Source organism: Vicia villosa, unplaced genomic scaffold, assembly GCF_029867415.1.
Source record: "Vicia villosa cultivar HV-30 ecotype Madison, WI unplaced genomic scaffold, Vvil1.0 ctg.000772F_1_1_1, whole genome shotgun sequence".
Classification (NCBI taxonomy): domain Eukaryota; kingdom Viridiplantae; phylum Streptophyta; class Magnoliopsida; order Fabales; family Fabaceae; genus Vicia; species Vicia villosa.
This window is the reverse complement of record NW_026705344.1, coordinates 252,918-278,578: the sequence shown is the minus strand read 5'-3', so window position 1 is coordinate 278,578 and position 25,661 is coordinate 252,918. Positions and strand designations below refer to the sequence as shown.

At 33.8% G+C, this 25,661-nt stretch overlaps 2 protein-coding genes across 4 annotated transcripts; one reads left to right on the top strand and one right to left on the bottom strand.

The window, feature by feature from the left end:
- Window positions 1–1,203: 1,203 nt before the first annotated feature.
- On the bottom strand, window positions 1,204–15,715 carry LOC131631088 (pre-mRNA-splicing factor ATP-dependent RNA helicase DEAH1-like). 3 transcript variants are annotated; one of them, XM_058901871.1, is made up of 28 exons: window positions 15,312–15,715; window positions 12,717–12,821; window positions 12,474–12,601; window positions 12,131–12,349; window positions 11,945–12,016; window positions 11,435–11,521; window positions 10,830–10,863; window positions 10,651–10,705; window positions 10,208–10,267; window positions 9,969–10,040; window positions 8,834–8,897; window positions 7,864–7,943; window positions 7,607–7,674; window positions 7,444–7,501; window positions 7,186–7,243; window positions 7,042–7,110; window positions 5,629–5,697; window positions 5,328–5,417; window positions 4,990–5,076; window positions 4,647–4,762; window positions 4,501–4,567; window positions 3,120–4,160; window positions 2,526–2,588; window positions 2,145–2,268; window positions 1,962–2,062; window positions 1,767–1,829; window positions 1,609–1,681; window positions 1,205–1,476 (listed from the first exon to the last, which is right to left on the bottom strand). In XM_058901871.1, exons 2-28 carry the CDS (start codon window positions 12,814–12,816, stop codon window positions 1,436–1,438), a joined length of 3,159 nt encoding a protein of 1,052 aa, XP_058757854.1. In that variant the 5' UTR covers window positions 12,817–12,821; window positions 15,312–15,715; the 3' UTR covers window positions 1,205–1,435. The 3 variants fall into 3 exon arrangements, with proteins under 3 accessions (XP_058757856.1, XP_058757854.1, XP_058757853.1); XM_058901870.1 differs by having other exon boundaries at window positions 1,206–1,476; window positions 15,485–15,714; XM_058901873.1 differs by lacking the exons at window positions 12,474–12,601; window positions 12,717–12,821; window positions 15,312–15,715 and having other exon boundaries at window positions 1,204–1,476; window positions 12,083–12,225.
- A 2,610-nt stretch (window positions 15,716–18,325) lies between these two features.
- LOC131631082 (uncharacterized) lies at window positions 18,326–18,691 on the top strand. The gene has a single exon (XM_058901865.1). It carries the CDS (start codon window positions 18,326–18,328, stop codon window positions 18,689–18,691), a length of 366 nt encoding a protein of 121 aa, XP_058757848.1.
- The last annotated feature ends 6,970 nt before the right edge of the window (window positions 18,692–25,661 follow it).

Sequence of the window (25,661 nt, the reverse complement as noted above, 5' to 3'; positions counted from 1 at the left end):
ACTTTATTCATATTTTAATATAAATTTTGAATTACATAGTTTTTCCAAATAATAAATAAAAATCACAAATATAAAAATTATTTGAATAACTAATTATGATAAAAAATCATTTATATATAAAATAATTTTTAACTATAAAATTATTTTGGAAATTTTGTTTATAAAATAAATATTTTTAACTGTAAAATTATTTTTTAAAATTTGTATATGAAATGATTTTTTATGTATTATAAAAAATAATAAATAAATGGTAAATAAATATTATTATTATTATTATTATTATTATTATTATTAATTTTATATATAAAAAATAAGGAGTTAATTTAAATATTTATTAAGCTAATATTATTATTATATCTTAATTATAATGATATATATTTAATAATATATTTTCATTAATACAATTAATTATACTATGAATTGTATTGATTCACTTTGATTTTTAATTTTTTTCGTAAGTATTGAGTTCTTTCGGATATGTATATCCGAAAAATTTTAAGACAAAATTATAATATTTCGGATATTTATCTCCGAAGACATCCCTTTCCCAAAAAAAGTCTCTCCGAAAACATCCCTTTCTCCAAAAAAAAGTGTCTTCAGAAGTACACTCCTGAAGTTATATTTTTTAATTAAAAAAAGTAAAAAAAATTTGTTCAGAGTTGCATCTCTGAATTATAGGGGCATTTAGAAAATTTGGCTTAGAGTTGTCAAGAAGCCTGGGAGGTGTGTATAAAGAAATTGTTTTTATTTATTAATATTTGCAATGTCGTTAGATGACGTAGGCCATAAAATACAAACGATTAGTTTGGAATGAATTACTTTGAAGAAGTAGAGAGAAAAAAAATCATTTTTTCATTTACTTTTAAAAATATTTTTATAAAAGAATAAATAAATATTTTGTTAATATATTTTTTAATATTATAATATCAATAATATCATAACAAGATAATATGTTTTTAATAAGTTAAAGGTAGCGCATTGTCGCTGTAAATTAAATTAAAAGTATGATTTGGTTGGATATACACCCCTGATTGATTGACAGTATAAAAATATTTGCATATTTTTTTTCTCTATTTTTAATATCAATCAATATTTTTTGCTAATATATTTTTAATATCAATAATATCAAGAAGAAATATAATTTTTTGATTTACTTTTTGTATAAAAGAATAAATAAATAATTTTTTGTTAATAGACTTTTAATATCAAAAATATTTGTATAAGAGAATAAATAAATATATTTTTAATATCAATAATAGTTGCCAAAATCAAGGCTAGGTGTACAGAAGAAATATATTTACAGTGCATCATCTTTCAACTATAAGGGCAACATTTTGCCTCCAGGAAAAACCCACTTTCTAACTGATGTATGTACTCCCCCTCCCTGTCAGTGTGAAGTTTCAATTCCATGGAAATTTGCTAGTGGTCAGTGCTTCTATGCCCGTCCTTCTCCGCGGGGCATTTTCTTTGAATTCGCTGCAACAAAATTTGTTTCAACAACTCAATAAAAATATAAAGAAGTTTGATTCACACGAATCGCAAAATTTGATGGCGTGACTCAAAAATATGATCTCGAAGTAATATTAGAAATAGAGATAGAGAGCATACTGTCTTCAACATCCTTAAGCTGGTAATAGTGAGGGGCTATCTCCACCAACCACTCTGGCTTTAACTCCGTGATCTGAAATAAAAATATACAGTTTCAGTTATTCCCATAAAATCATTGAAAAAAAGTTAACATTGAATTAATTAAATGTAGGGAATACCTGTCTCATATACTCCTTGGTTGTGAGAACTAGTTCGTGGTACACAGCCCATCTTGGAAGGACCTTAAGTATAAACAAAGTAAAAAGGAAAAAAAATAGATATATTTTATCAGAACACAGAAATCCCCATCCAGTATTTATAATGAATGTTCATGCAACAATGAACACCGCAGTCAATATACAAAAGCAAATTACCTGTGCCAATCCGGAACTAGGATGTATGTGAACAGTCTGCGCATGTTTAACTGTTCGATATGATCCATTTTTTTGCAATTTTGCTGAGTGTGGGAAAAATCCTGCATTTTTTAAAATTTTGAATCAGTAGGATGAAAAAAAGATTCTTAATGTAAATGATGATTACAAGTTTTAAAAGTTCACCTGATGTTATAGATTTCTTGATGGCATCTAAATCATTAGTATTTGTTGTAAGCTCGATCTCAACCCTCTCTAATAGACCTGCTAGTTGATCACGGATATCCCTTGCCCGTTTCATACTCCTTACCTAAACATCAAAATATAGTTAAAGTGAAACTTTCTTAATTTGAATTATGAATAAAACGAAACAGGCTTAATTTAGCGGAGCAAAGAAGACATGATTAACATACATAATTTTACTGGTTGCGTTATATGAACAAATTAAATTAAAAATTAGTAAACTAAATAAACATTTCTAAATAGATACACCACTATTATCTCCACTACTTTTCACTTATTCGTGCAACAGTATTAGTTTTCACTTTTCAAAGCAAAGAGCCATACCTGAATATAATTTTCATAACACCATTGTGTTGAATAATTAGTTTCCTTCCAAGAATTGTACACCTGAAAAAAATATATATAATTTATTAATGAGGTCCAACAAGAATCTAGAACAAGGAAATATATCAATAGTGCCCTTATAATGATAGATATGCATGCATTGCACCCAAACAGTAATCTTGCCGTAACTCGTGATTGATTGACAAACATTATGTCTAGGTGAAGAGATAAGTTCACAACAGGGACAATGGTATATTTTAACATAACTAAGGTAAAGAAAGGATTGCTAGAATGATATGAATACAGAATATCCTACTCCATGATGTATTGAGAGAGACCTATGGTCTCCATCATAATTTCCACCTCAAAATTGAAGACATATCTTTATTTTTTCCATACTATATTCATATCATGTTATTCTTCTCTATCTTACAAGCTCTAATTAGTTAGTTGGGACTATGCTAATACATAATTAACAACAAATACTCAATGTGTAATGAGATCAACAATTGCGCCTTTCATTTCCCAAGATACACAAATGAAAATAGACAAGTCAATAACCAACTAAGCACAAAAACTCAAAAGCAATTGAACCTTTAGCAATGCTATATGGTCTCCAACATTTCCAGTGTGAAAATTCAGCCTTGCATTGTCAGCATGCACTTGTTTATCCTTTGGACGGTAAAATATTGAGTTTCCAATAGAAAGCATAGCAGCAATAGAAATGATGTCTTCTGAGCACTTGTATTTTTCTGAAACGACTATCATTTTTGACAACATAGGATCAACTGGGAACTCAGCCATCCGTCTACCTACCTTAGTTAACTCACCAAGCTTATTTAAAGCACTTAGAGCAAATAGAAGTTCCAGGGCTTTCAATAAGGCTTCAGCAGGTGGGGGGTCCATAAAATCAAAGTGCAACAAGTCGTGAATACCAAGACTTTTTAAAGTCAGAACCACATTTGCGAGGTTTGTCCGCTGAATTTCAGGTACCGTGTTGTCGTCTAAATCATTTTGATAGTTGTATGCAGTATATAACCGGAAGCACTTCCCAGGACCTGTTCTTCCAGATCGACCAGCTCGCTGCATTGCTGAGGCTTTAGAGATGGGAGACACAAGTAAAGACTCCATTCCTGTCTTTGGATTATAACTTTTCATCTTTACAAATCCTGGATCAATGACATACTTTATTCCATCAATTGTCAATGATGTTTCTGCAATATTGGTGGCAAGGACAACCTTTCGTGCCCCTTCAGGAGTTGGTTCAAATATTTTTGCTTGTAGTTCAGTTGGTAGGTTGGCATATATAGGACATATAATTAATTCGGCAATTTTAGTCCCTAAGCCTCTAGTTCGGTGCTTCAAGATTTCTTCAGCCGTTTCAATTTCTTCCTGACCAGTAAGAAATATCAGTATATCTCCAGGAGGTTGAGTAACATGGATTTGAAGTGATGTGACAATGGCAGCATCTAAGTAATCAGCTTCCGGGGCTTTGGTAAAGTGTAGTTCAACCGGATACCTTCTCCCTGGAATTTTGAATATAGGAGCAGAGTCGAAGTAATCACTGAACTTTTCTGCATCAAGTGTAGCACTTGATATCAGCAACTTGAGATCGGGCCGGAAGCGAGAAATATCCTGTCACAAGAATTATAATGTTAGATCTAGAAATCAGATTATATATACAATTAACCAGAGCACGAGCTTTAAATCCATCCAGGTATAAGCATAGACAATGTATTGATCAGTTATAGAAAGTAACGAAAATAAAGAATCATTGCACAAGTTAGAACAAAAATAATGCATGTAATCAACAACAAATCAGTCGCCAAGCAAATAATTGCATAAATTTATGCAAAAAATGTCTTGAATGTCGCAATCAAAAGATAGTGAATATTCAAGGGACAAAATTATATCATTTGCCACTTAACTCACTTGGATTATAAAGCAAAAAAGAAAAAAAATCAGTCGGACTCACCTTTACTAATCCAAACAAAATATCAGTTGAGAGAGTTCTTTCATGAGCCTCGTCCACCATCACAACACTACAATATTAGCAAGCACATTAAGAAAACAATCATAAAGCATCCAACCCTTGAATCATAATCCAATATACGCTCTCACCTATAACTTGCCAGATCAGGCTCACCAAGAAATTCTCTCAGCAACATTCCATCAGTCATATATTTCAGAATAGTCTTGTCCGATGTGCAATCCTCAAAACGGATGGAGTACCCAACCTTTAAAAAGAAAACTTTGAATTACTTATAACTAATATTTGAAAAATTGAGTCGGGAAAAAGGAGATATGTATAATGTAACTCTTTATCAATGAAAACCTCATGCTTCCCATATAGTGTGTACATATTTGTACCATGTTTTAGGAAGTAGAAATTTTAAAGAATCTAGCCATATTATAATCAGCACAGAATCAAAAATTATAATATTGAAAAATGAAGATAGCATACCTCGTGTCCTAGTTTAACACCTAATTCTTGAGCAACTCGAGCAGACACACTCATAGCAGCAACACGACGTGGCTGAGTACATGCAATCTGTACAAAATATAACATTCTACAAATGACAACAATTGCCACTGTTGCACAAATGACAATAACAATTGCCAACAACAAAGCAGAAATAATAAAATGAAATATCAGCTAAGCAAAGTAACATTCACTCAAAAATATTTACCAATTGTAAAAATAAAAGTCGATATAACAAAGACATCAAATAAATTTCTTAAATGACTTAACCTATTATATGAACATAAAAATTAAAAAAGAAATCAAAATCAAAACCGCACCATTCCATGTTTTGTATAGCCAGCTTCATGAAGATATTGAGGAATTTGTGTAGTCTTTCCAGAACCGGTTTCACCCACAATTACAAGCACCTATTTAAGGAAATTATTAAAGGGTTAATTCAAATGAATATTCAATATTCAATTATATACATGAAAACGTGATTAAAAAGGTAGTAGAATCAAACTAAGGCAAAAGACAGTTCTTTGACAACAGATGAAATTCATTCCTCAAAAACCAGAAGTCAGAACTAGCATAATATAAAATGGGAAAAAAAGATTGAAAGGGCAGAGGTAACCATGCCTGATATTCATTAACAGCTTCGAGCAATTTATCCCGATAAGCATAAATGGGTAGTTTTCTCCTCTCCGCCTGAAAAAGGAAGTCAGAGAAGTGTGACTATATTACATATATTTAATGAATTAATAGTGTCAGAAGATTGAGGATTCTAATCTTTAACATTTAAGTTTTTATTGGATGTGCATGTATGAATGGCCCATATAAATGTGCATAATATAATATCAGTTTTTGCTCATCACTGTACACAAACAAAAGTCATGCACAGGCTGATATCAAATACATCCATGGTCGTGCAAATTCAACATTGACTTTCAGAGACTAAAAGACTCCAAGAAGCCCGAGACTAATGGTTAGCTTTAGAGGTGAGGGATGCAACAGCATTATAAGGATTACTTTGGCCTTGTGTCTAGTTGATGTGTGTTAGAATGTTGAATATTAGCCATGATTTTCGTGGATTCAATGGAGAAATCTGAATTGTAATTGATTGTTAATTACACCAGATTAGATTTTATTTATAGATCTAGTTGGTGACCTGCTGTAGCAGGTAAGATCTAGGGCTGACTGACAAGTGTCAGTCAGTTACAAGCTGTTGGGTCTGTTCTAACTGTAACTAACCGTATTAGACATCAATCCTACTGTAAGCTCATGTAAGCTTACTTAATAAATCCTAAAATATTACATGAATAACTCTTTTAATAATGTGGGATCTCAACAATCTTTAATTCAGCCTAATGACCAACACACTACATATAGGGATGGCAAAAGCAGACCCTGCCTGGCCGTTTAGCCCGCCATCTATGGAGAGCCGAGCCAAGGTTTCCAATCCGTCATCTACTTTGCCCACCCCATTTTTTGGCGGGCACTGGCATGACATTTTGCCACTTTTAGGCTTTAAGGAAAGTAGGGCCTGTCCGACCCATTTTAAGGAGGGCCGAGCCAAGGTTTCCGGCTCGCCCCCTCTTATATTAATACAGGTCAAACTTTATTTCCGCTGATACCCCTTGATTGTCTTACTAGCTACGTGTTACATTCACCATTCCCTCCTTGAGATATCAATTCCCCTAGATCCCCTTTCTTGCAACCTGTTGCTTTAACCAGTCCCTCTCCGAGAGACTAGATCCTTTGCAATCCTTCCTAAAATAATTGAAAACCGACTCTCAAAAGTAATTGAAAACCGACTCTCAAATCTCTATTCCCCTTTATTTTTTTTATTTTTAAAATAGTAAAAGGTACGAAATATTTTCATTTCATTCATTATAACAGTATTAAATAGTTATGTTTATGGAATGAAAATGGAGTCAAATAAATAAAAGGAATATATATTTATTTTTTACAATTTAGATCAACTGGCAAGGCAGCGCCTGTCAAACCACTACACTTAATAAAGCCATTATTGATTGAATACTGAAATGCTACCTGAAGTGCCTCTGATGCTGACTTTACTTTGGACTTTTCAATTGAATCTTCCATCTCATCATAATCAAACTGTGAAGAAAATCTGGCTCAGAAACAATAATGACGCTATTAAACATCATGAGTGGAGTTTAGTCAATAACATACTTTATCTCCATCCATCACTGATGCCTTGATAAAATCAATTTGATCCTCGAACACGTACCTAAATACATAAATTGTAATGAAGTTTATGATCAGTAACGTGTGCACTCAAAGATACATAATGATTAATGAATCACCTTCAATTCTACACCTAAAGAATAAAAGCGCACTAATTTAAGACTTAGGTGTCAGCTAATAAGTAAAACAGAACCAGATTACATATCAAATTGGCGACAGTTGATTTTAAATGAACAAACTTACTGGTAATCATCAGATGCTTGTTTTTTATTTTTGGAACCATACTTCAGTGTTGCTTTTCCTGGAAGATAATATCAAGGAATGCACAAGTATTAAAATACAGAAAAAGAATAGGAATTTATTTTTCAAAAGGATGTATATACTATAAGGAGCACAGTAATAATACCGATCTGATGTTCCTCCCATGCTTCTTGTTCAGCAAATGGATTCATCTTTTCCTCAGCATGTGTATCCCTGTAGATAAACACAGTTAAAGAAGTTCAATAAGGCAGGTACCTTTTGGAAATTCATGTCCACTCAATGGGATAAAAACCTGAGGAAATAGATTATAAATGGTATCATGATAATAGTTCATATCCAACCCTTTTCTTTTTCTTTTTATAATTTTTCAATTGTAGTGAAGATCATGGGGTAAGTGAAAACCTGTAACGCTGCATGGCCACAGAAAATCTCTTTTCTTGATTAACGCCACCTTCCTGATCATAAGCATCCGGCATTCTATACTGAAATTCCAGAAGAAAATGAGAGTTTAGCAGACACATATAGATGTATTTAACTTATCACAATCCCAAATGATCCTTTTGTCAAGGACCCTATCCCAATTTCCCAAAAAAAAAAAAAGATTGTGAAATCTTTATACATAACTCCATTGTAAATGAGAAGGATCGTCATAGTAATTATAAAACCTTTAATCATCATCTTACAAGCCGTTTTATAAGGTTCGGTTAGGCTCAACCACAATTCTTAAGATGATATAAAGTCTGGTTCAAGAATCGTTGAGCCACCTACTATAAAACTATCAGGCCACTAATCATTTATATCGACACAACAAGCCCATTAGTATTTGGTGTGAGTACTGTGTTAAAAGTCTCACATCGGACAATATGTGGCCTAAACATATTGTGTATAAGTGGGACAATTTTCACCTTACAAGTCGGTTTTGTAAGTTTGAGTTAGGCTCAACCACAATTCTTAAGAATAACCATAAAGATTCGGTAAGGTAGTAAATAAGTAATCATCAAAGAAAATCAAAAGCATGACCAAATATACAACAAGAATGGTTAAATATGTCTTCAATCCCTATGAAATAACGACCATGAAAATTTAGTCCATATAAATATCTTATTCATGTTAAGTCCCTCTATTTAACAAAAATTTATGTTCAGTCTATTGGAAGAGATTTAAAACAGTATTTGAAGTTCAAACTTGAAAGGTTGTCATTTTATAAAGACCAACAACATATTTAACCCTAACAAAACAGCTGGCAAATAGCTTATCTTGACTGAATAAAAAAGTCATTACATTTCAACAATAATCAACCATGAAAGAATAAAATAATTGATCCTGATCTAACACTCACTACTCATGAAATACAAACAAACTTATTGATTACCTCATTCACATTATCAGCCTCCTCCGACTGCTTCTTTATAAGTTCATATAACTCTTTCTTGTGCCTAATGAGAAATAAAAAACTTAAGAAATAAAAACTTTTCCACTCTAAAGATACGGAAAACTGAGTGAATATAGAACTCTTAAAAAACTCTGCATAATGTTGGAAGGGTTCTAGCTTTCATGTACAAATGCAGAATTTACAAGTATATGTAATTATGTATACCTCTTATCTCCTAACAAACAGGTCGAATACATTAATTAATTAAATAAGTAATAATGTAAAGAATTTGTGTCAACCATGGTTATACAGTGAATAGGACACTTGTTTTGATGCGGGGCTCTTAGAGCAATGGAAGATAGCATATATATAATAGTGCATCTATTTTGAGATATGACTCATACAAGACAAATATTATGATATATTTCATACTACTCAAAAATAATGGCATCCTCATCTTAAAGACTTAAATATCTGGAACACTTAGAATCTTAGCGTTACTAATAGAAGCAGAAAAATTGAGGAGTAGATAGGTAGAGGAAAAAGAAGAATCAGGCATCTTTGGTCAAGGTATCACAGGAAAATGAGTATTTTCTATGCCTCTTTTCATGAAAGAGAGACCAGTGTTGTCTATGGCAGTCCTGTGGCAGTGGTAGAGAGGCAAAATCCTGTCATACCACCGCTTTGCAGCCACATCATAGCGGACTATCGCAGAGAACCCCTTAATCAGCCTATATTTACCATTGGGACAAACCCAAAAACTGCAACTGATATCCCCATCAAGGCGCCACAGTGACTGATATTCGATAACAATGAGAGAAGAGGAAAATTATATCTAGAAACATCTAGCAAAGATATTCAACCTTAGGGCAGATGATGCATTAATAGAGAAACCAAAAACCCACTCTCATAACATATTTATTTGGACACTAGCACCATAAAAACAAATCTAAATGTTTCAATATATTTTAAAAATAAGAATTAAAGAAAGACTAGAATAGCAAGGTTGGGTAAAGGATCTCCTTGACATGATTTGCTTGACACGAATTTTTATAGCGAAAACATTTTAAGGAAATAAGAATGTATCATAAAGTAACAAAAGAAAAATAGGAGAACTCAAAAAAGCAACTAGTACCTTAGGTCACGCTGTTCCACTTCTGAAAGCTTAACGCCTTCAAATAAATATTGCTCGTCTTCTAATTCATCTCTGAAATAATCGTTCAAAAAGTTATCAAATTCAACTGGAAGATTAAGGAAAAACAAGCATTTTAGCACATAACAGCTATGACCAAGAAACCAAATATTAATTTGTTCATTGACATAAAATCGGAACTAAAAACAACCTCAAGAAAACAAATGAAAGTAGAATCATACCTCAGTTCTTCTAATTTCTTTTCCTCCCTTTTCTTCAAGTATTCTTGCCTTGAAAACTTTCTGAAACAGCAAGAAAACAATAAGTGAAGTGACATACGGCAACCAACATTAAGCCATCAAAAGCATATCCTCCTTAAAAAACCAAGTAAAAAAAATGAGCCATAAGCACTCGTGTTGTTCGTTATTTGGGAAAATGATGCCAGTGGGTAATATATATATATATATATATATATATATATATATATATATATATATATATATATATATATATATATATTGATGTGTTTTGTTTTGAAATATTATTTATTTAGAAGTCATAACCACATAATTTTGTCATTTGCTGAATAGTTATTAAGAAATATATTTTTGGGGGATATTGGTGAACTACTGAGCAACGTAGTACCAATACTTCATATAGAAGCCATATATATAAAACAGCAAACCTTAAAGAATGGATATCATCCTGCTCCGCAGCATTAGATCTTCGAATTGCTTCTTCTGTTAGAAGAAAGATTGAACCAATAAAACGAAATAACATCATGTTGATATAAAGGCACATGTGCACTTCTATATGTGCATACATGTAAGGCTACTAAGCTCAACAATCCAGTGGCATACATACCTTCTTCCTTTCGTGTTAATTTGTGTTCAGTCAACTGATAAACAAGAAACAATTCAAACAGTTAGAATGCAAAAACAGAAAAGTTAAAAACGGGAAAATGATAAATACATATATAAATAAATGTATGTACTAAGCAGTGTAAAAAATGCCCCTAAAATAGGTATTTGTAAATTTTAAATTATATTTAAGACTCTTGCAAGTTCTCAAAATTTTAAGGAATGGATATGATCTAACTAGGTAAGCCTTAAGCCAGAATATTTTGCAAATTAACAGTAGAAAATTTTAATTGGGGGGGGGGGGGGGGGACAAATTAAAAAAACATCCATTGCTGTGATATAACCAGACAACTTAGATGAAACAAAGATAAGCCATGTTATTAATATGAATTGCCTTGAGAATGAAAACTGATAAAAGTGATGTCCGTGGACATTTTTACCCATTATTTTGAACAAATTTTCTTCTTTTATCCAAAAGGAAATGTTCATGTAGCTACAAGTAAGATACCAACTTAAGCATAATGGTACCAACCAAAAAAAGCATTTTCATAACAGTAGTCTTCAAGTACAACTACAAGTGACCAAATAAATCTGACTAATAATGAGTACCTTCCGTGTTCCTGCAGCATCTCTTTCTTTCATATGCTGCACTAATTCCTCCTTCTCTCTTTGATCTTTCAATCTTTCTTCTTCTGACTGTTTGCAAAAAGTCAGGTAATCATATCAAAAACATCGATGAACATTAAAAAAAAATAATAAGACTGCTTTTACAAAACTGATTATCAGTAAAAAGAGTTCTAAAGAAAAAAAATTATCAAAGGATCTCTTTGGTACGATCAACAAAAATTAAACCAATTCAAAATCTTTTCTTTTTCTTTTTGAGAGCATAAATCATATTAAAATGTACTAACAAAAGAGGATAGAGGCAGAAACTCAGTGATCAATAGTGTCGAACATGCATATAAAAAGCTTACTGATATGCAACCATCTAACAATAATATGACGAACAGCGCAACAAAATTAATCAAACAGGTGAATATAGTAGGATTTACATCATCAGTACCAGTTGCAAAACTATGTCATATATAAACACAGCTAAACATTAAACAGAAATGGTACCTCTGAACCACTATCTTCATCAGGGTCAGTTCTTCTCTTAACTTGTCTCTCCCCTTCTCTCCTTAAAATCACCTGCATTGTTGCATTTGGTCAAAATAAGTCAAACCTTCTTAGGAGAAACTTTGGTCAGCAGCTTACCATGAGCATAAATATGAAATTGAATCTAATAGGTTATGAACACTCTGCCTCATCATCCTGATCATCTTGAACTTCAGTTTTCTTCCTGAAACGTTTTTTATTACTGTCTGGCTTTCTTGATGTAGAAGCAGTAGTTATCGTCGATTTATCGTCACCGCCATCAGTATGGCCATTGTCAATATCATCATCATCATCATCCTTCAAAATGGTGTAAGTCCCCTGTTTTCTTGCCAACATCGCAGCCTCTCTCTCTTGTTTTTGATATTGCTAATATAGAGCAAAAAAAAATATCAATAGCCAGCAGATACTAACTACTTCTGTAAGAAAGAATTTACTGGATATACACTATGAAAATGGCATTATATTCATTGTGCCTTGGATCAAAACTCACATTTAAGCCGGACGATCTACGAGGAACTCTTGAGAAAATTTCTTCTGCAAACCCACGAGTGTCTGTTGTTGAGATCCCAAACTCCACTAGCTTTCCCATTAAATCAGCTGGTGAAGTAGCTTGCTTGGCTGCAAAATAAAAAAGAGATTACTAAATATAGGCATGTGAATCCCAACTTATCATTTCCAAAATGATTATGTAGAATATATTTTTAGGGTGATAAAATGATTTTAGATGAATTACATAGTCCAATCATGTACTGTACAACTGTGGGCTGAGAATATCCGAGTAGTGACATCAATTTGTCTGATACCCATGTCTTTAGATTGTCATCACTCGCCATTTTTACTGCAAGGAAAAAAAATTAATCAGTATAATGTTGGATTATGAAGTCAGGGAGCATAAAAAGAGTGGATGACCATGATGATAAAAAAATGTTTATCAGCCCAAATAAAACTCAATCAGCAGTAGCAAATAGAAACAAAGAATGTTAAATATATTAAATCACTGCAAGAGGTGTTAATGTAACCAAAAAAGAAATGCTTGAGAAATTTTGGTCCATAGAAAAATTATCTGAAATCAATTTAATTCAATTAAAAACTGTTGTTTTGCGTCCATTGATATAAGGGTCTGTTTGGTTTAAATGGGTGGATCGAGTGAAGGGGAGGGATTTAATTAAATAATTAGTTTAGTTGAGAAGATGGGTGAATAGTAGAGGAGATAAGCCTTTCTTTGTATGACTCATAGGGAAAGGGAAGTCATAGTTTTTAATAGAGGAGAGGCTTAATTGACTTTTAATACCCTATTATAATTGTGTGTTACATTTTATGTATTGATATTTTAGTCACTGCGTTTGAAATTTTATAAATTGGTCTTCTTCCCCTCCAAGTCCCCCCAATATCAAAGAGAAACCAAAATTAGGTCAAAAGGGAATATGCTCCCTTCTCCTTCATTTTCATACAACCATAAGCCATAGAGGGAAAAAAAATGAAGGCAGGGAAATATTGTTAAATACTTGTTAAATGTGGTGCGCTTAGTTATTCAAGTGCTTGTTAAATACTGTTTGTTTCAGTCTCTACCAACTTAGCTTAATCTGGATATAATCCAAGTTTAATTTGTTTCAATCCTTTTTTATTTTTTTCTCTAGGAGTTCAAACCCTTACATCACACGTTTGTCTAGAAGAATTCATCTGTTCTCCTTATCTTTGTTCCCTAATCCAGTGATAGTTGTGAATTCAACAGAAAATGCTATAAGGAAACTCCTTATTCAGATGCTACATATTATTAGAAACATAGAAATTGAAGAAAAGATTCCACTTCTGTTTTGATATTTCTCAAATGATAAAGTGATTACCATGCTTAATTGAATGAGTATTTATAACTAACTAGGACTATGCTGACTCAGCACGTAGTTACTTACAAGTTTAAGATGTTGTTTGGCTAGACAGTTTTCTACGTGTATATACAGTCAGTTTAGCAACTGATCTATTTCAGACTAGAGAATTGGTCATTCGGTAAGCAGGGAAGTTTGTTATTGTCCTATATGGAAGGAGTTTCCGTTACTGCCAATTTAAGTTTCGTTTGGGAGTTTCGAGGGGAGGGGAAGGGAGCGCTTCAAAAAATGATTTTCAAAAAAAATATAGAGAAATCTTTAATATTTAAAAAAAAAATTGTATAGAATGACAAAAGAGTGTTAAACCCTCCAAACCCCTCCTCCAATACAATTTTTTAGTTTCCCAAATTAGAGGGATTTTGGTTTTTGAATTAAAATAAATTCTCCAAAACCCTCCCACCTAAATCCTTCTATTCCTTTCCCTCGATCCATCCCTTTTTTCAAAGTTCTCCCCTCTCTTCCCCTCAAAACTCTCAAACAAAACATTACTCCCTCCGTTTCAAATTAAGTGTCAGTTTAAAGTTTTTGCATACAAATTAAAGAAGGTAATAATATTGTCATAAGACATTGTACATTTACTAAATTAACCTTATAAATGCATTGGATGTAGTGTACAGAGTAATAACTGAAGGACAAAATTGGAAAAATAGCAATCATTACTACATTGAAAAGTGAGAATGACATTCATTTTGAAACAAATTTTATTTACTAAAACGACACTCAATGTAAAACGGAGAGAATAGTATCTAAAGTGAGATTCCTAACAAAATTGATGGGAAATACAAATACAGCAAGACAAGCTTCTTAATCTCGTAATACAAAATTTAATTCACATATTTATGTCCCTTTCAAGTTTCTGCTTCCTTAGTGCTCCTAATCGTCATTGTCTTGCAAAACAACACAACAACAACAAAGCTTTATCCCACTAAGTGGGGATCATCTATATGGATCAACGTTTGCCATAATGTTCTACCTAGGACCATACTTCTATCCAAATCGTTAATCTCAACATTTATCTTAATAACTTATCTTATAGTCTTTCTAGATTTTCCTCTTCCTCTAGTTGTTTGACTTATCTTCATCTTATTTATTCTCCTTACCACATAATCTAGAGGTCTTCTCTCTATACCAATAGTTTTTGTTTATGATTGTACTTCCACTAATAGAAATTAGTGCCGAAATAAATAAACCTGGTGCCGGAATTTTAATTCTTGAAATCAACTCCTACTAAATCTTAAATTTCTATTGTGAAAAGAAGCATATGATTAGGGTTTCTAGTCATATTGGTTCTCACAGATATTCTTCAAACTTCAAATGTAACTAACTTCCCTTAAATTAAAAATTTCAGAACACAAAATAACTAATCTAACATTATACATCTAAGATACAATCAAGAAACTATAACTCCCCTACCAGAATTCACATAAAAAAGATAATCAACTTACACTATGCAGCACGATTCAAATGCGTATATTAAACCTTCTCTCTGGTGTATTTCCTTTACAATGAGCAGCTATCGCAGCCGCAAATAGCGCTGGAATGGCATTGTGCAGAAGGAGAGAGGAAGGAAAATTGGGGATGGAAAATTGGGGATAGAATAAAAGGAAGAAAGGAAAACCTGGAGTATCGAACGGTTTACGTGGCCTTCCAACCTATCAACGACGGACTCCGAAGACGTATTCCGGCGAGGTTTTCGTTTCCGGTGAAGAGAGTTCAGTGACTCCAAGTTGTTGTTTTGTTGGAGGTGCTGAGTTTTGGTGTGTTGGGGTTTTAATTGATAAAATATTGAATATACTGTAAATTCATTGTAATTTTCACATAACAACATACATAATGTAATCAAACTAAGAATCAGAGTCACGGTAATCAAACAACAAAATTACAATGAGAATTTCTTTTTACACTAGTGTGCTTTCTTAGACACCTCGTGTGAAAAACACATAATACAATTAAATTTCGGATGTGCATCTCTGAAATCATCTTTTTCTACAAAAAGAAAAATGTGATTTCGGATGTTCACATCCGAAGAAACCCTATTTTTTTAGAAAAAGTGTGTCTTCGAGATACATATCCGAAGACACTTTTTTAAAAAAAATGAGATTTCGGAAATGCATATCTGAAATATAATCTGAAACAAAACACACAAAAACATAGCAACAAAGCACCGATTTATCATAAATAATCCAAATTACATGGATAGTTCAACATAAAATTAAAGTTACATATTGTTATACACGGGTAGTTGAGGACGACACAACATTTTGATAACATATTCTCCCGATCTTTAAAGTTTTGCATCCAACTCGATCGGACCCTTCGACGAGTATCGTTGAAAATTTATCTACATAACCTTTAAGTCGTCGTCGTTCTTGAGCTCAAATGAGGTGAACTCGACGTTTCCCTCGTCGTCAAGTAAAGGTGAACGGTACTCAAGTTTGACAACCTTCCGATTTTCTAGGTATTGCAAGAGAGCTTCCTATGTGAGGATGCTGATTGAAGTAGATGCCACAACAAGTTCCAAAAGAAATCACTATACAAAATTATGAAGGAAAGTTGGTCAAGCAGGCTGTAGAGTATGAGTGGTTGCCTAATTTTGTGGGAAGTGTCAGAAATTTGGACACAATTGTGCAGCTAAGCGCATTATGCCTCAATGGAAACCTTAGCAGCAACCTATTAAGTAAAGGCTAGTCAAGGCATTGAGGTGGTAGCAACCAAGGATCCATAATAAAGCAAAGATGAGGAGACTCCTAAGGGGGTGGCTGTTATCAACAATGACAGAGAACTTGAATGGTCCACACCTAAAGGTGGGAGTAGAGGACATGGGCCTAGCAGGGATAGAGGAAAGAAACATATATCTCTCCACTGCAACAATGATTTCAATGCATTAGGGGACTAGATCGACCCCTTAGTTCAATTAGCATTTGATCCATGCTAGTTTCATGGAATGTGAGGGGGCTCAATAAGGCCGGTAAGCTAAGCGAGATTAGCTCCCATCTCTTAAACTTACAACCTGAGATTTGCATTTTACTTGAAACTAGAGTTAAATTGGCCAAAGCAAGTATGGTTAGAAATAAGTTGAGGCTGCATAATAACTATGTGGATAACTACTCTCACCGTGACAATGGTATAATATGGGTGAGCTGGAACCCACTGACCACTAACATATGTGTTGATAGCTACTCTGATCAATACATACACTACATAGTGACTGATCCAATTGGTAATCTCAAATTCAGAATGACTGTTGTGTATGCCTTGAACACCCTTGAAAGGAGGAGGAAAGTGTGGCTGGATATTGAGCATTTGACCAAAAATGACATTGAACCCTGTTGCATCATTGGTGACTACAATGATGTGCTTAGGAGCATAGATAAAATAGGAGATCGTATGGTGACTGAGAATGAATTTATGGACCTGCAGGCTATGATGGATATATGTAATTTGGATGGAATAGATAACCAATGGGATTACTACACTTGGTACAACAAATATGAAAGGGGCCTTATTTTTTTCTAGAATTGATAGAGTGCTTGGCAATGTTTCTTGGTTTCAGAATATGGATATGCACTTGAGGCATCTGCCACTAAGTGTATCAGATCATGTCACTCTCCAAGTATATAAGCATACCCAGCCTCAGCCTAGAAAGAGTCACTTCAAATTTGTCAATTGCACAACTGATATAGAGGGTTTTCAAGTATTTGTTGCAAACAGTTGGGCTGAGCATATTAGTGGGAGACCTCCTTACATTTTGTGGGAGAAACTCAAGAGACTTAGGCCTATTATTAAGAAGCTAAGTAAGCCCATCAGTGGTGTGCAGAGGACTATACAAGATCTTGCTATTGACCATATGAACTCTGAACTCATTCATAAGGTCAAGGAAAAAATTGTTGATATCATTAGATGGCAAGATATTGAGGAGATGGTTCTGTAGTAGAAGGCTAAGGTAGAGTGGATTAAACTTGGCGATGGCAATAACCAATTCTTTCATGCAACCTTAAAAGCCAAAATCTGTTCCAAAAGACTCATGAGGGTGTGCAAGTTATATGGTACTGATCTGGTCACTAATGATGAAATTAAAGAGGAAGTATTGAACTACTACGGTGAGCTTATGGGCAGAGAAAACAGAAATCTTCAGCATGTGAACATAAGTGTCATGAGGAATGGTAGCCAACTATCAGTTGAGCAGAGACAAACTATGATCCAACCTATTCAAGAGAAAGAAATATTTGAAGCACTGCATAATATTGGTGATATCAAGGCCCCAGGGTTGGATGGCTACAATGCCAAGTTTTTCAAGTGTTGGTGGGACATTATGAATCAGGATGCTATTAAGACTGTTGGATATTGGTTTAAGTACAACACTATGTTCAAAGAGTTCAACATTACCCTTATTACTCTCCTCCCAAAAACATCATAAGCTAAGTTCCTCAAGGATTATAGGCCTATTGCCTGTTGCTCCATGGTCTATAAACTCTATTCTAAGATTCTGACAACCAGACTTGCCAAGGCCATAGGATCTATCATTGGGCTTAACCAAGTTGCGTTCATTCCTGGACAACAAATACACAAACATGTTCTGCTAGCCTATGAACTCATTAGAGGTTACGCTAGAAAACACGGTACGCCTAGATATATGATTCAGCTTGATTTGCAGAAAGCCTACGATATGCTCAATTGGAAACCTTTAGATACCATTCTTCGTGAGATTGGGATCCCCGATCAATTTGTGAAATGGATTATGAATGGTGTTACCACATTTACTTACGGATACAATATCAATGGTGAGCACTCCAAGTTAATGCAACTTCAACCACCACCATTCTAAAAAAAAAAGTTAGAGCTCACCCATCTAACATTTGATGATGACATTCTCCTTTTTGCTAGAGGAGATATTGGTTCTGTAAAATGGATGCACCAAACTCTGCAGGTTTTCTCTGAATCCACTGGTCTTGATGTGAACCCTTTAAAATGCCATATTTATATGGGAGCTATTGATGAGTCTACTAAACAATAGATTCTTACAATGACTGGTTTCAGAGAAGGGAATTTGCCTTTTAGGTACCTTGGAGTGCCTTTAACTAGCAAGAAATTGTTTGTAGCTCATTATCTTCCCCTAATTGATAAACTTATGAGCAGGATTCAGCACTAGAGTGCTAGATTACTCAGTCATACAGGTAGGGGGCAATTGGTGAAAGCTGTAGATTTTGCAATAGCCAACTATTGGCTTCCGTGTTTTTCCCTACCAAAAGTTATGCTTCAAAAGATTCACATAGCTTGCAAAACTTTTATTTGGACTGGTGGCATTTCCCTCAGCAGGAAAAGTCCAATTGCTTGGAAGAATATGTGCAATCCTCAGGTAAAAAGAGGTCTGAATATCCTGGATCTAGACAGCTGGAACACCATCACCATGATGAAGTTGCTCTAGGATCTGTATAAGAAAACAGACAGTCTTTGTAACACCCCATATTTTCTATTTATTAATTTAATTAGAATTTAAATTAATTACTTGGATTATTGGTATTTTAATTGGACTTAAGTTGGAAATTGTGGAATATAAGCTATTGGGCCATGTGTCGTGCTTAGTGAAATAGGGGTGCTAAATTGTTAGGCCTTTTACTAAGTTATGTTTTAATTTTCATAAAACAAGAAAATTGGAAAATAGAAGAAAAAAGAGAAAGAGGGGAAGAGAAGCAGACACGTGAAAGAGGAGAAGAAGAGGAAGAGGACTTTCAAGAACTTCGATCAAAGGTAAGGGGGGACTCTTCCAATTACCATCTATTATTGGGTCATAGATGATAGTATTGAAATGAGTAGGTTGTTTGGGTCAATGAAATTATATGCTAGGTTTTGGAAATTTTGGGTTTTGGGATTGAATTGATACAATTGCATGATTGATGAGTTGTATGATGATTAGATGACCCATAAAACATGTTTGATTTGTGTTATAATGTGTGTTCTTGAGCTATTTTGTGATTTTGTATGTGTTGGCTCGAATTGGTATGAAATTGAAATGGTGGAATGTTGTAAAATACTGATTTTGCTGTTGCAGGCTGTCTGTAACCGGTTACGGATAGGCCGCAGTCGATTACGGACAGAAAAATTGGAATAGAGAGTGAGTTACGTCATTCGTAACCGGTTACGCTATTTCCTGTAACCGGTTACGGTTGTGTGGAAAATAATAGCGAGAAGCTTACATCATTCGTAACTGGTTACACTAAAGTGTTTTTGAAAATATTGGATTTTGTGTAAGTGTAATTGGTTACGTCTTTTCTGTAACCGGTTACGCTGAGTCTTTTTGTAAAAAGTTAATAACTTCAAAAACTCGTAACTTTCGAACTGTTAGCCTGTTTTCAGTGCCGTTTCGAGCAGGATGGAGCTCATGAGATATCCTATGTGTTAGGATAGTGAAATGAGCATAGGCTCGATTTTATTTTAAATCATGATTTGATTAATTGGCGAATTATACATTGTCGATATATGTGATAGAAATGTATCAATGTATGATGTGACTATAATGTGATTATGAGGTGATTTGTTTTGCATGTTGCTGGACATGTCCATACTTGGTGGTGATAACTATGGTGAGTTATGTTGAGACGATGTTGTTCATCGGATCGGTGATGTTGTAAGTATGTGATATGTATGCATGCATTCATACTCATTTTGGTGGCTGAATCCAGGTGATGTTTTGGATCAGTGAGGGTATAATTCCAATTTTGTGGAATTTGTGCCGGTAGGGCCGTATTTTGGTGATGTGTTGGATCGGTCAGATGGGTTAATCCCATGTTGGTACCACATGCATAGTGTCAGTATATTACATATGCATAATTTTATAACATGATTGGAGGATTTTCCAATGTTATATATTTGGTGTTGTGCTTGGTTGTTGATGTTGATAAATACTTTTATGGAAATCTGAACATATTTCGATTGGGTGAATGATGTGCTTATGATATGTTATTATTTATGATTTAATAACATTTGTTAATTGTGAATGAGACTCACCCTTACATGTGGTTATTTTGAAATTGAAGAGTAGTGGCTTAATTTTGGTGAGGATGACTTATAGGCTAGTCTATTAGTTCGCGTCGGTGTCATGCTCTGATTTGTAACACTAGGGAACGCTAGTTTAGAGTTTATGATTATACTCTATTTTATTGTTTTGGATTAATTTTGTTGGATTATGCATTGGTGATGGCATGCTTTTCCGTTTGAATAAGTTTTCGTTGTGTTAAACATGAATTTGTATAATTGGTGAACCGTTCCTAAGTGAAGCATGACAACTGAAATTTTAATATATGGTTTATATTTAATTGTGACGCCCTTGTTTTCATATTTACTCTGAATAATATTTATAATTGTCGCGGGGGTTTAGAAGGGTGTTACAGTCTTTGGGTGAAATGGATGCACATGTACTTTATAAAAGGAAGTAACCTTCTGATTATGGATTGTAACAGTAATTCCTCTTGGATAAGCAACATAATTATGGGAACAAGACAAGTAGTCCATGAGGTGAAGAGCTGTTGGGATAAAAGCATCCTTACCAACAAGTTCAAAATGGGAGAAGTCTATAAAGGGCTGATGAATTAGGCCTACAATGTAGATTGGCATGTTTTGCTTGCAGGTAATATAGCTAGATGTAACTCGGTGGGAGAACTGACTTTATTATTTTCGCAAACAAATGTTGCGGTGAGCAAGAGTCGCCACCGACTTTTATTTCGTCCAATTATGGAAAGGCATAAAAATACAGGAAAAAACCTTTTTAAGAAAAGACTTGAGTTTGGGGGGTAAGTTATGAAAAGGGAAGGTGTTAGCACCCTTTTCATCCGTAGTTATCTACGGGCTCTTAGTTTGCTTAGCTCATTTTGTTTTGTTTGAAGTCGAAGAAGAAGCAGAAGATGCTGAGAAAGTTGAGGAAACTGACGATGACCACCTATTGTCGAGAGATAGGTCGAGAAGAGTCATCAAGGCACCTCAGAGACTTAGGTATGCAGATCTTATAGATTATGCCTTAATCTCTGCAAGTGAGGTTCTAGACGAAAAACCTAGAGACTACAAGGAAGTTATGAGGAGTCGAAATAAGACTGAATGGCTGAAGGCCATGGATGATGAGATGAAATCTCTTCATGATAACTACACCTGGGAACTGATCAAGAAACCTGCTGGGGCAAGGTTAGTCATCTGTAAATAGATTTTCAAAGTTAAGGAAGGAATCGAAGGAGTGACGTCGAAAAGATACAAGGCAAGGTTAGTTGCAAGGGGTTTCACTCAGAAAGAAGGTGTCGACTTCAATGATGTGTTTTCTCCTGTTGTGAAGCATAGGTCCATTCTAATGTTGCTTGCCATGGTGGCACAATTCGACCTTGAACTAGAACAGATGGATGTGAAGATTGCGTTCTTGTATGGTGATCTAGATGAAACAATCCTGATGAGACAACCTGAAGGGTATGTCGAAAAGGGGAAGGAAGAATATGTGAGAAAACATAAGAGATCTTTATATGGGCTGAAACAATCTCCTCGACGGTGGAATAGGAGATTCGACAAGTTCATGGCACGCATAAGTTTCATTATAAGTCAGTTCGACCACTGTGTTTACTTCAGATTTCGACCTGGTAATTCATTTGTTATTTTGTTGCTTTATGTGGATGATATTCTCATTGCAAGCAACAATGTCGAAGATGTGATGAGGGTGAAGGCTAAACTCAATAAAGAGTTTGATATGAAGGATCTGGGAGCTGCTTCCAGGATTCTTGGAATTGACATTCGAAGAGATAGAAAGAAGTCGAAGTTATGCTTGTCTCAAGAAGCATATCTACGAAAGATTCTCGAAAAGTTTGGTATGTCGAATTCGAAGCCAGTTGTGACTCCGACAAACCCTCAATTCAAGCTGAGTATTGATCAATATCCCAGTACTGATGTTGAAATAGCCTATATGAATAGCATTCCATATGCTAATATAGTTGGTTCTTTGATGTATGTTATGGTCTGTACTAGACCTGACATAGCATATGCAGTACGTCTTATAAGCAGGTACATGGCGAATCCTGGAAAGGCTCACTGGCAAGCATTGAAGTGGATTTTAAGGTACATAAATGGGTCTCTGAATAGAGTCCTAATTTATGGTGGAGCCTTGGGTGAAGATAGTAAAGTAGCAATTGAATATGTAACTTTGATTATGCAGGTTGTATGGATTCTAGAAAGTCTATTTCTGGATATGTTTTCACTATGTTTGGCACAACAATTAGTTGGAAAGCAACACTTCAGAAGGTTGTTGCTCTATCAACCACTGAAGCAGAGTATATTCCTTAACTGAAGCTATGAAAGAAGCATTGTGGCTTGAAGGTTTTGCAAAGGAGCTGAAACTTCAAGGTCGAGGTATCATTGTTAAATGTGATAGTCAAAGTGCAATACACCTGTCGAAGAACTCAGCATATCATGAGCGAACTAAGCACATTGATGTGAGACTGCATTTCATCAGAGGAATAATCGAGCATGGAGAAGTCCAAGTGCTGAAGGTTTCGACAGATCACAATGCTGCTGATATGATCACCAAGTCATCGCCGAGTTGCAAGTTTTTCCACTGTATGCAGTTGATAAAGCTGCATGAAGAAAGCTAGTTGTTCCCTTGATGTTGTAGAGTTAGATCCAAGGTGGAGATTTGTGAGATATTGGATCGAACTCTAGTATGGTCGAAGAGTAGCTTCTTGGTTCGACAAGATTAAGCATGAAGTCGAAGGTTGTTCACATGCTTGTGTCGAAGATGGTAGGGTTGTAAGCATGTTAAATTAGGTTTTAGTGTTTAAACCCTAATTTGTTAAGTTAGCTTGTTTATTAAGTTGCCTTGTGTAATGAGCCTTGTGGAAAAAGCCCATTAGTTAGTATGTTATGTTTTATTATAAATAGCATACTAGTCTCTCATCATTGCTAAGCTGCAAATCCTAATTTAGGGTGAGAGAGGTTATTTATTATTCTTGTAAAGTTGTAATCTTGTTTTAAGAGAAAGTAAAAGAATAGCAGTTATAACCAATTCTTGTGTTCTTCTTATCTTCCCTAATTCCTAATATATTTTGTTCTTGACATCGTTTTTCACAACAGCAAGCAAAATGATCAAGTAATTTTCGTTTAAGATATATCAAAGTGAAATTCAGTACATTTCTATTTCAGTAATCCAATAACTCATGTCTAACTCATATGCTAATATAAATAACATGCATATATGAGTCGAATGAATTACATTACATCATCTATTAAACTCAACAATGAAACTAACAATGAAAGCTGATTTACTCATGTTTTTTGTTGTTTCTTTTGCGATATTTACTATTCAGGTTGAAGGCTGTGGGAGAGGATTAGGTCTCCTCAAACCAGTGCAACCACAATGCACTGATTCTTGTTGCTGCTCGTATATTAATTGTCTTCTCTCCAAAGACACCGCCACCACTCAGCCTGAACCGCCACTCCCATAATGCACCGGTTTTGGTTGTTGCTCGATGCCTCTCTATCTTCTCTCCAAAGACACCCCAACTTGGGTCCCTCTTCCAACACCCTAAATAATATGTAATAAAAATAAAGCTGTACCTATATGAATACAATTGTCTTCTGTTGCATTTTTTTATGTATTGTTTGTTTTTCTTTTAATTTGAATTATCTGCGTGTTTGGTATTTTTAATGTATCGTGTGTTTCTCTTTTAATTTATACTATCTGGGTGTTTGGTATTATATTAACTAGTGGGATACTTGTGCGTTCGTACGGGTATGATATGGTATACACATTTTTGTTTTCAAAATGTAAAAAAATATAAATAAATAAAACTAAATTGTTTTACCAAAATAGTTTATTATTTTTAAAATTAAAAAATTGTAATGAAAATGAAATAAGAATGAAAAAACAGAAAGACAAAATTACTTAACCAAGAAAGTTTGTTATTTTAAAAGAAAAATATTTTTTATTTATATTTGGAGCATACATATAGTTTTTCCATTTATACAAATATTTGGATAAATCGTATATTTTTCCGTATGTAAATAATAAATTTTTTTAAACATTATTTATAAAAATATTTATGCAATTATTTAGTTTTATAAAGATCAACTAATAACATAGTATTTGAAAATACTATTTTACTTATATTAAATATTAGTACCATAAGTAAATATGTTTTGCCCATATGTTTGTATTCATACATAATTTAAAATATTTTTATGTTTATTTTCTTTAATTATACAAAAAATATAATAACCTTAGGTTCGCACAAATTCTGTTATAAATACTCGTGCGTTCGCACGAGTCACACGTTTTAAATAGAAAATAAATATAATAATATGATGACTAAGAGAATAAAATAAAAATATATATAAATTAAGAAATCTTGGCCTGTTGGAAATGTACATTTTAATTAGTAGAAAAATAAATGAAATAATTAAGTAGTCATATACTCGTGCGTACGCACGGGTTGCACAATTGTTATAAATAGTAAATAAATATAGTATAGTGGTGGTTAAGAAAAGTATATTAAATATATACAAATTAAGTAGTTTTAGCACGTAGTAAATATATATTTTTGTAGAAAAATAAATAAAATAATTAAGTTGTCATCTACCCGTGCGTTCGTACGGGTTGCACAATGTCCTTATAAATAGTAAATAAATATAGTATAGTATAGTTATGGTTAAAAAATGTATATACAAGATATACAAATTAAGTAGTCTTGGGCCATAAAAAATGTATATTTTAGTAGAAAAAATAGATGAACTAATTAAGTAGTAATTCACCCGTGCATCACACAATATTGTTA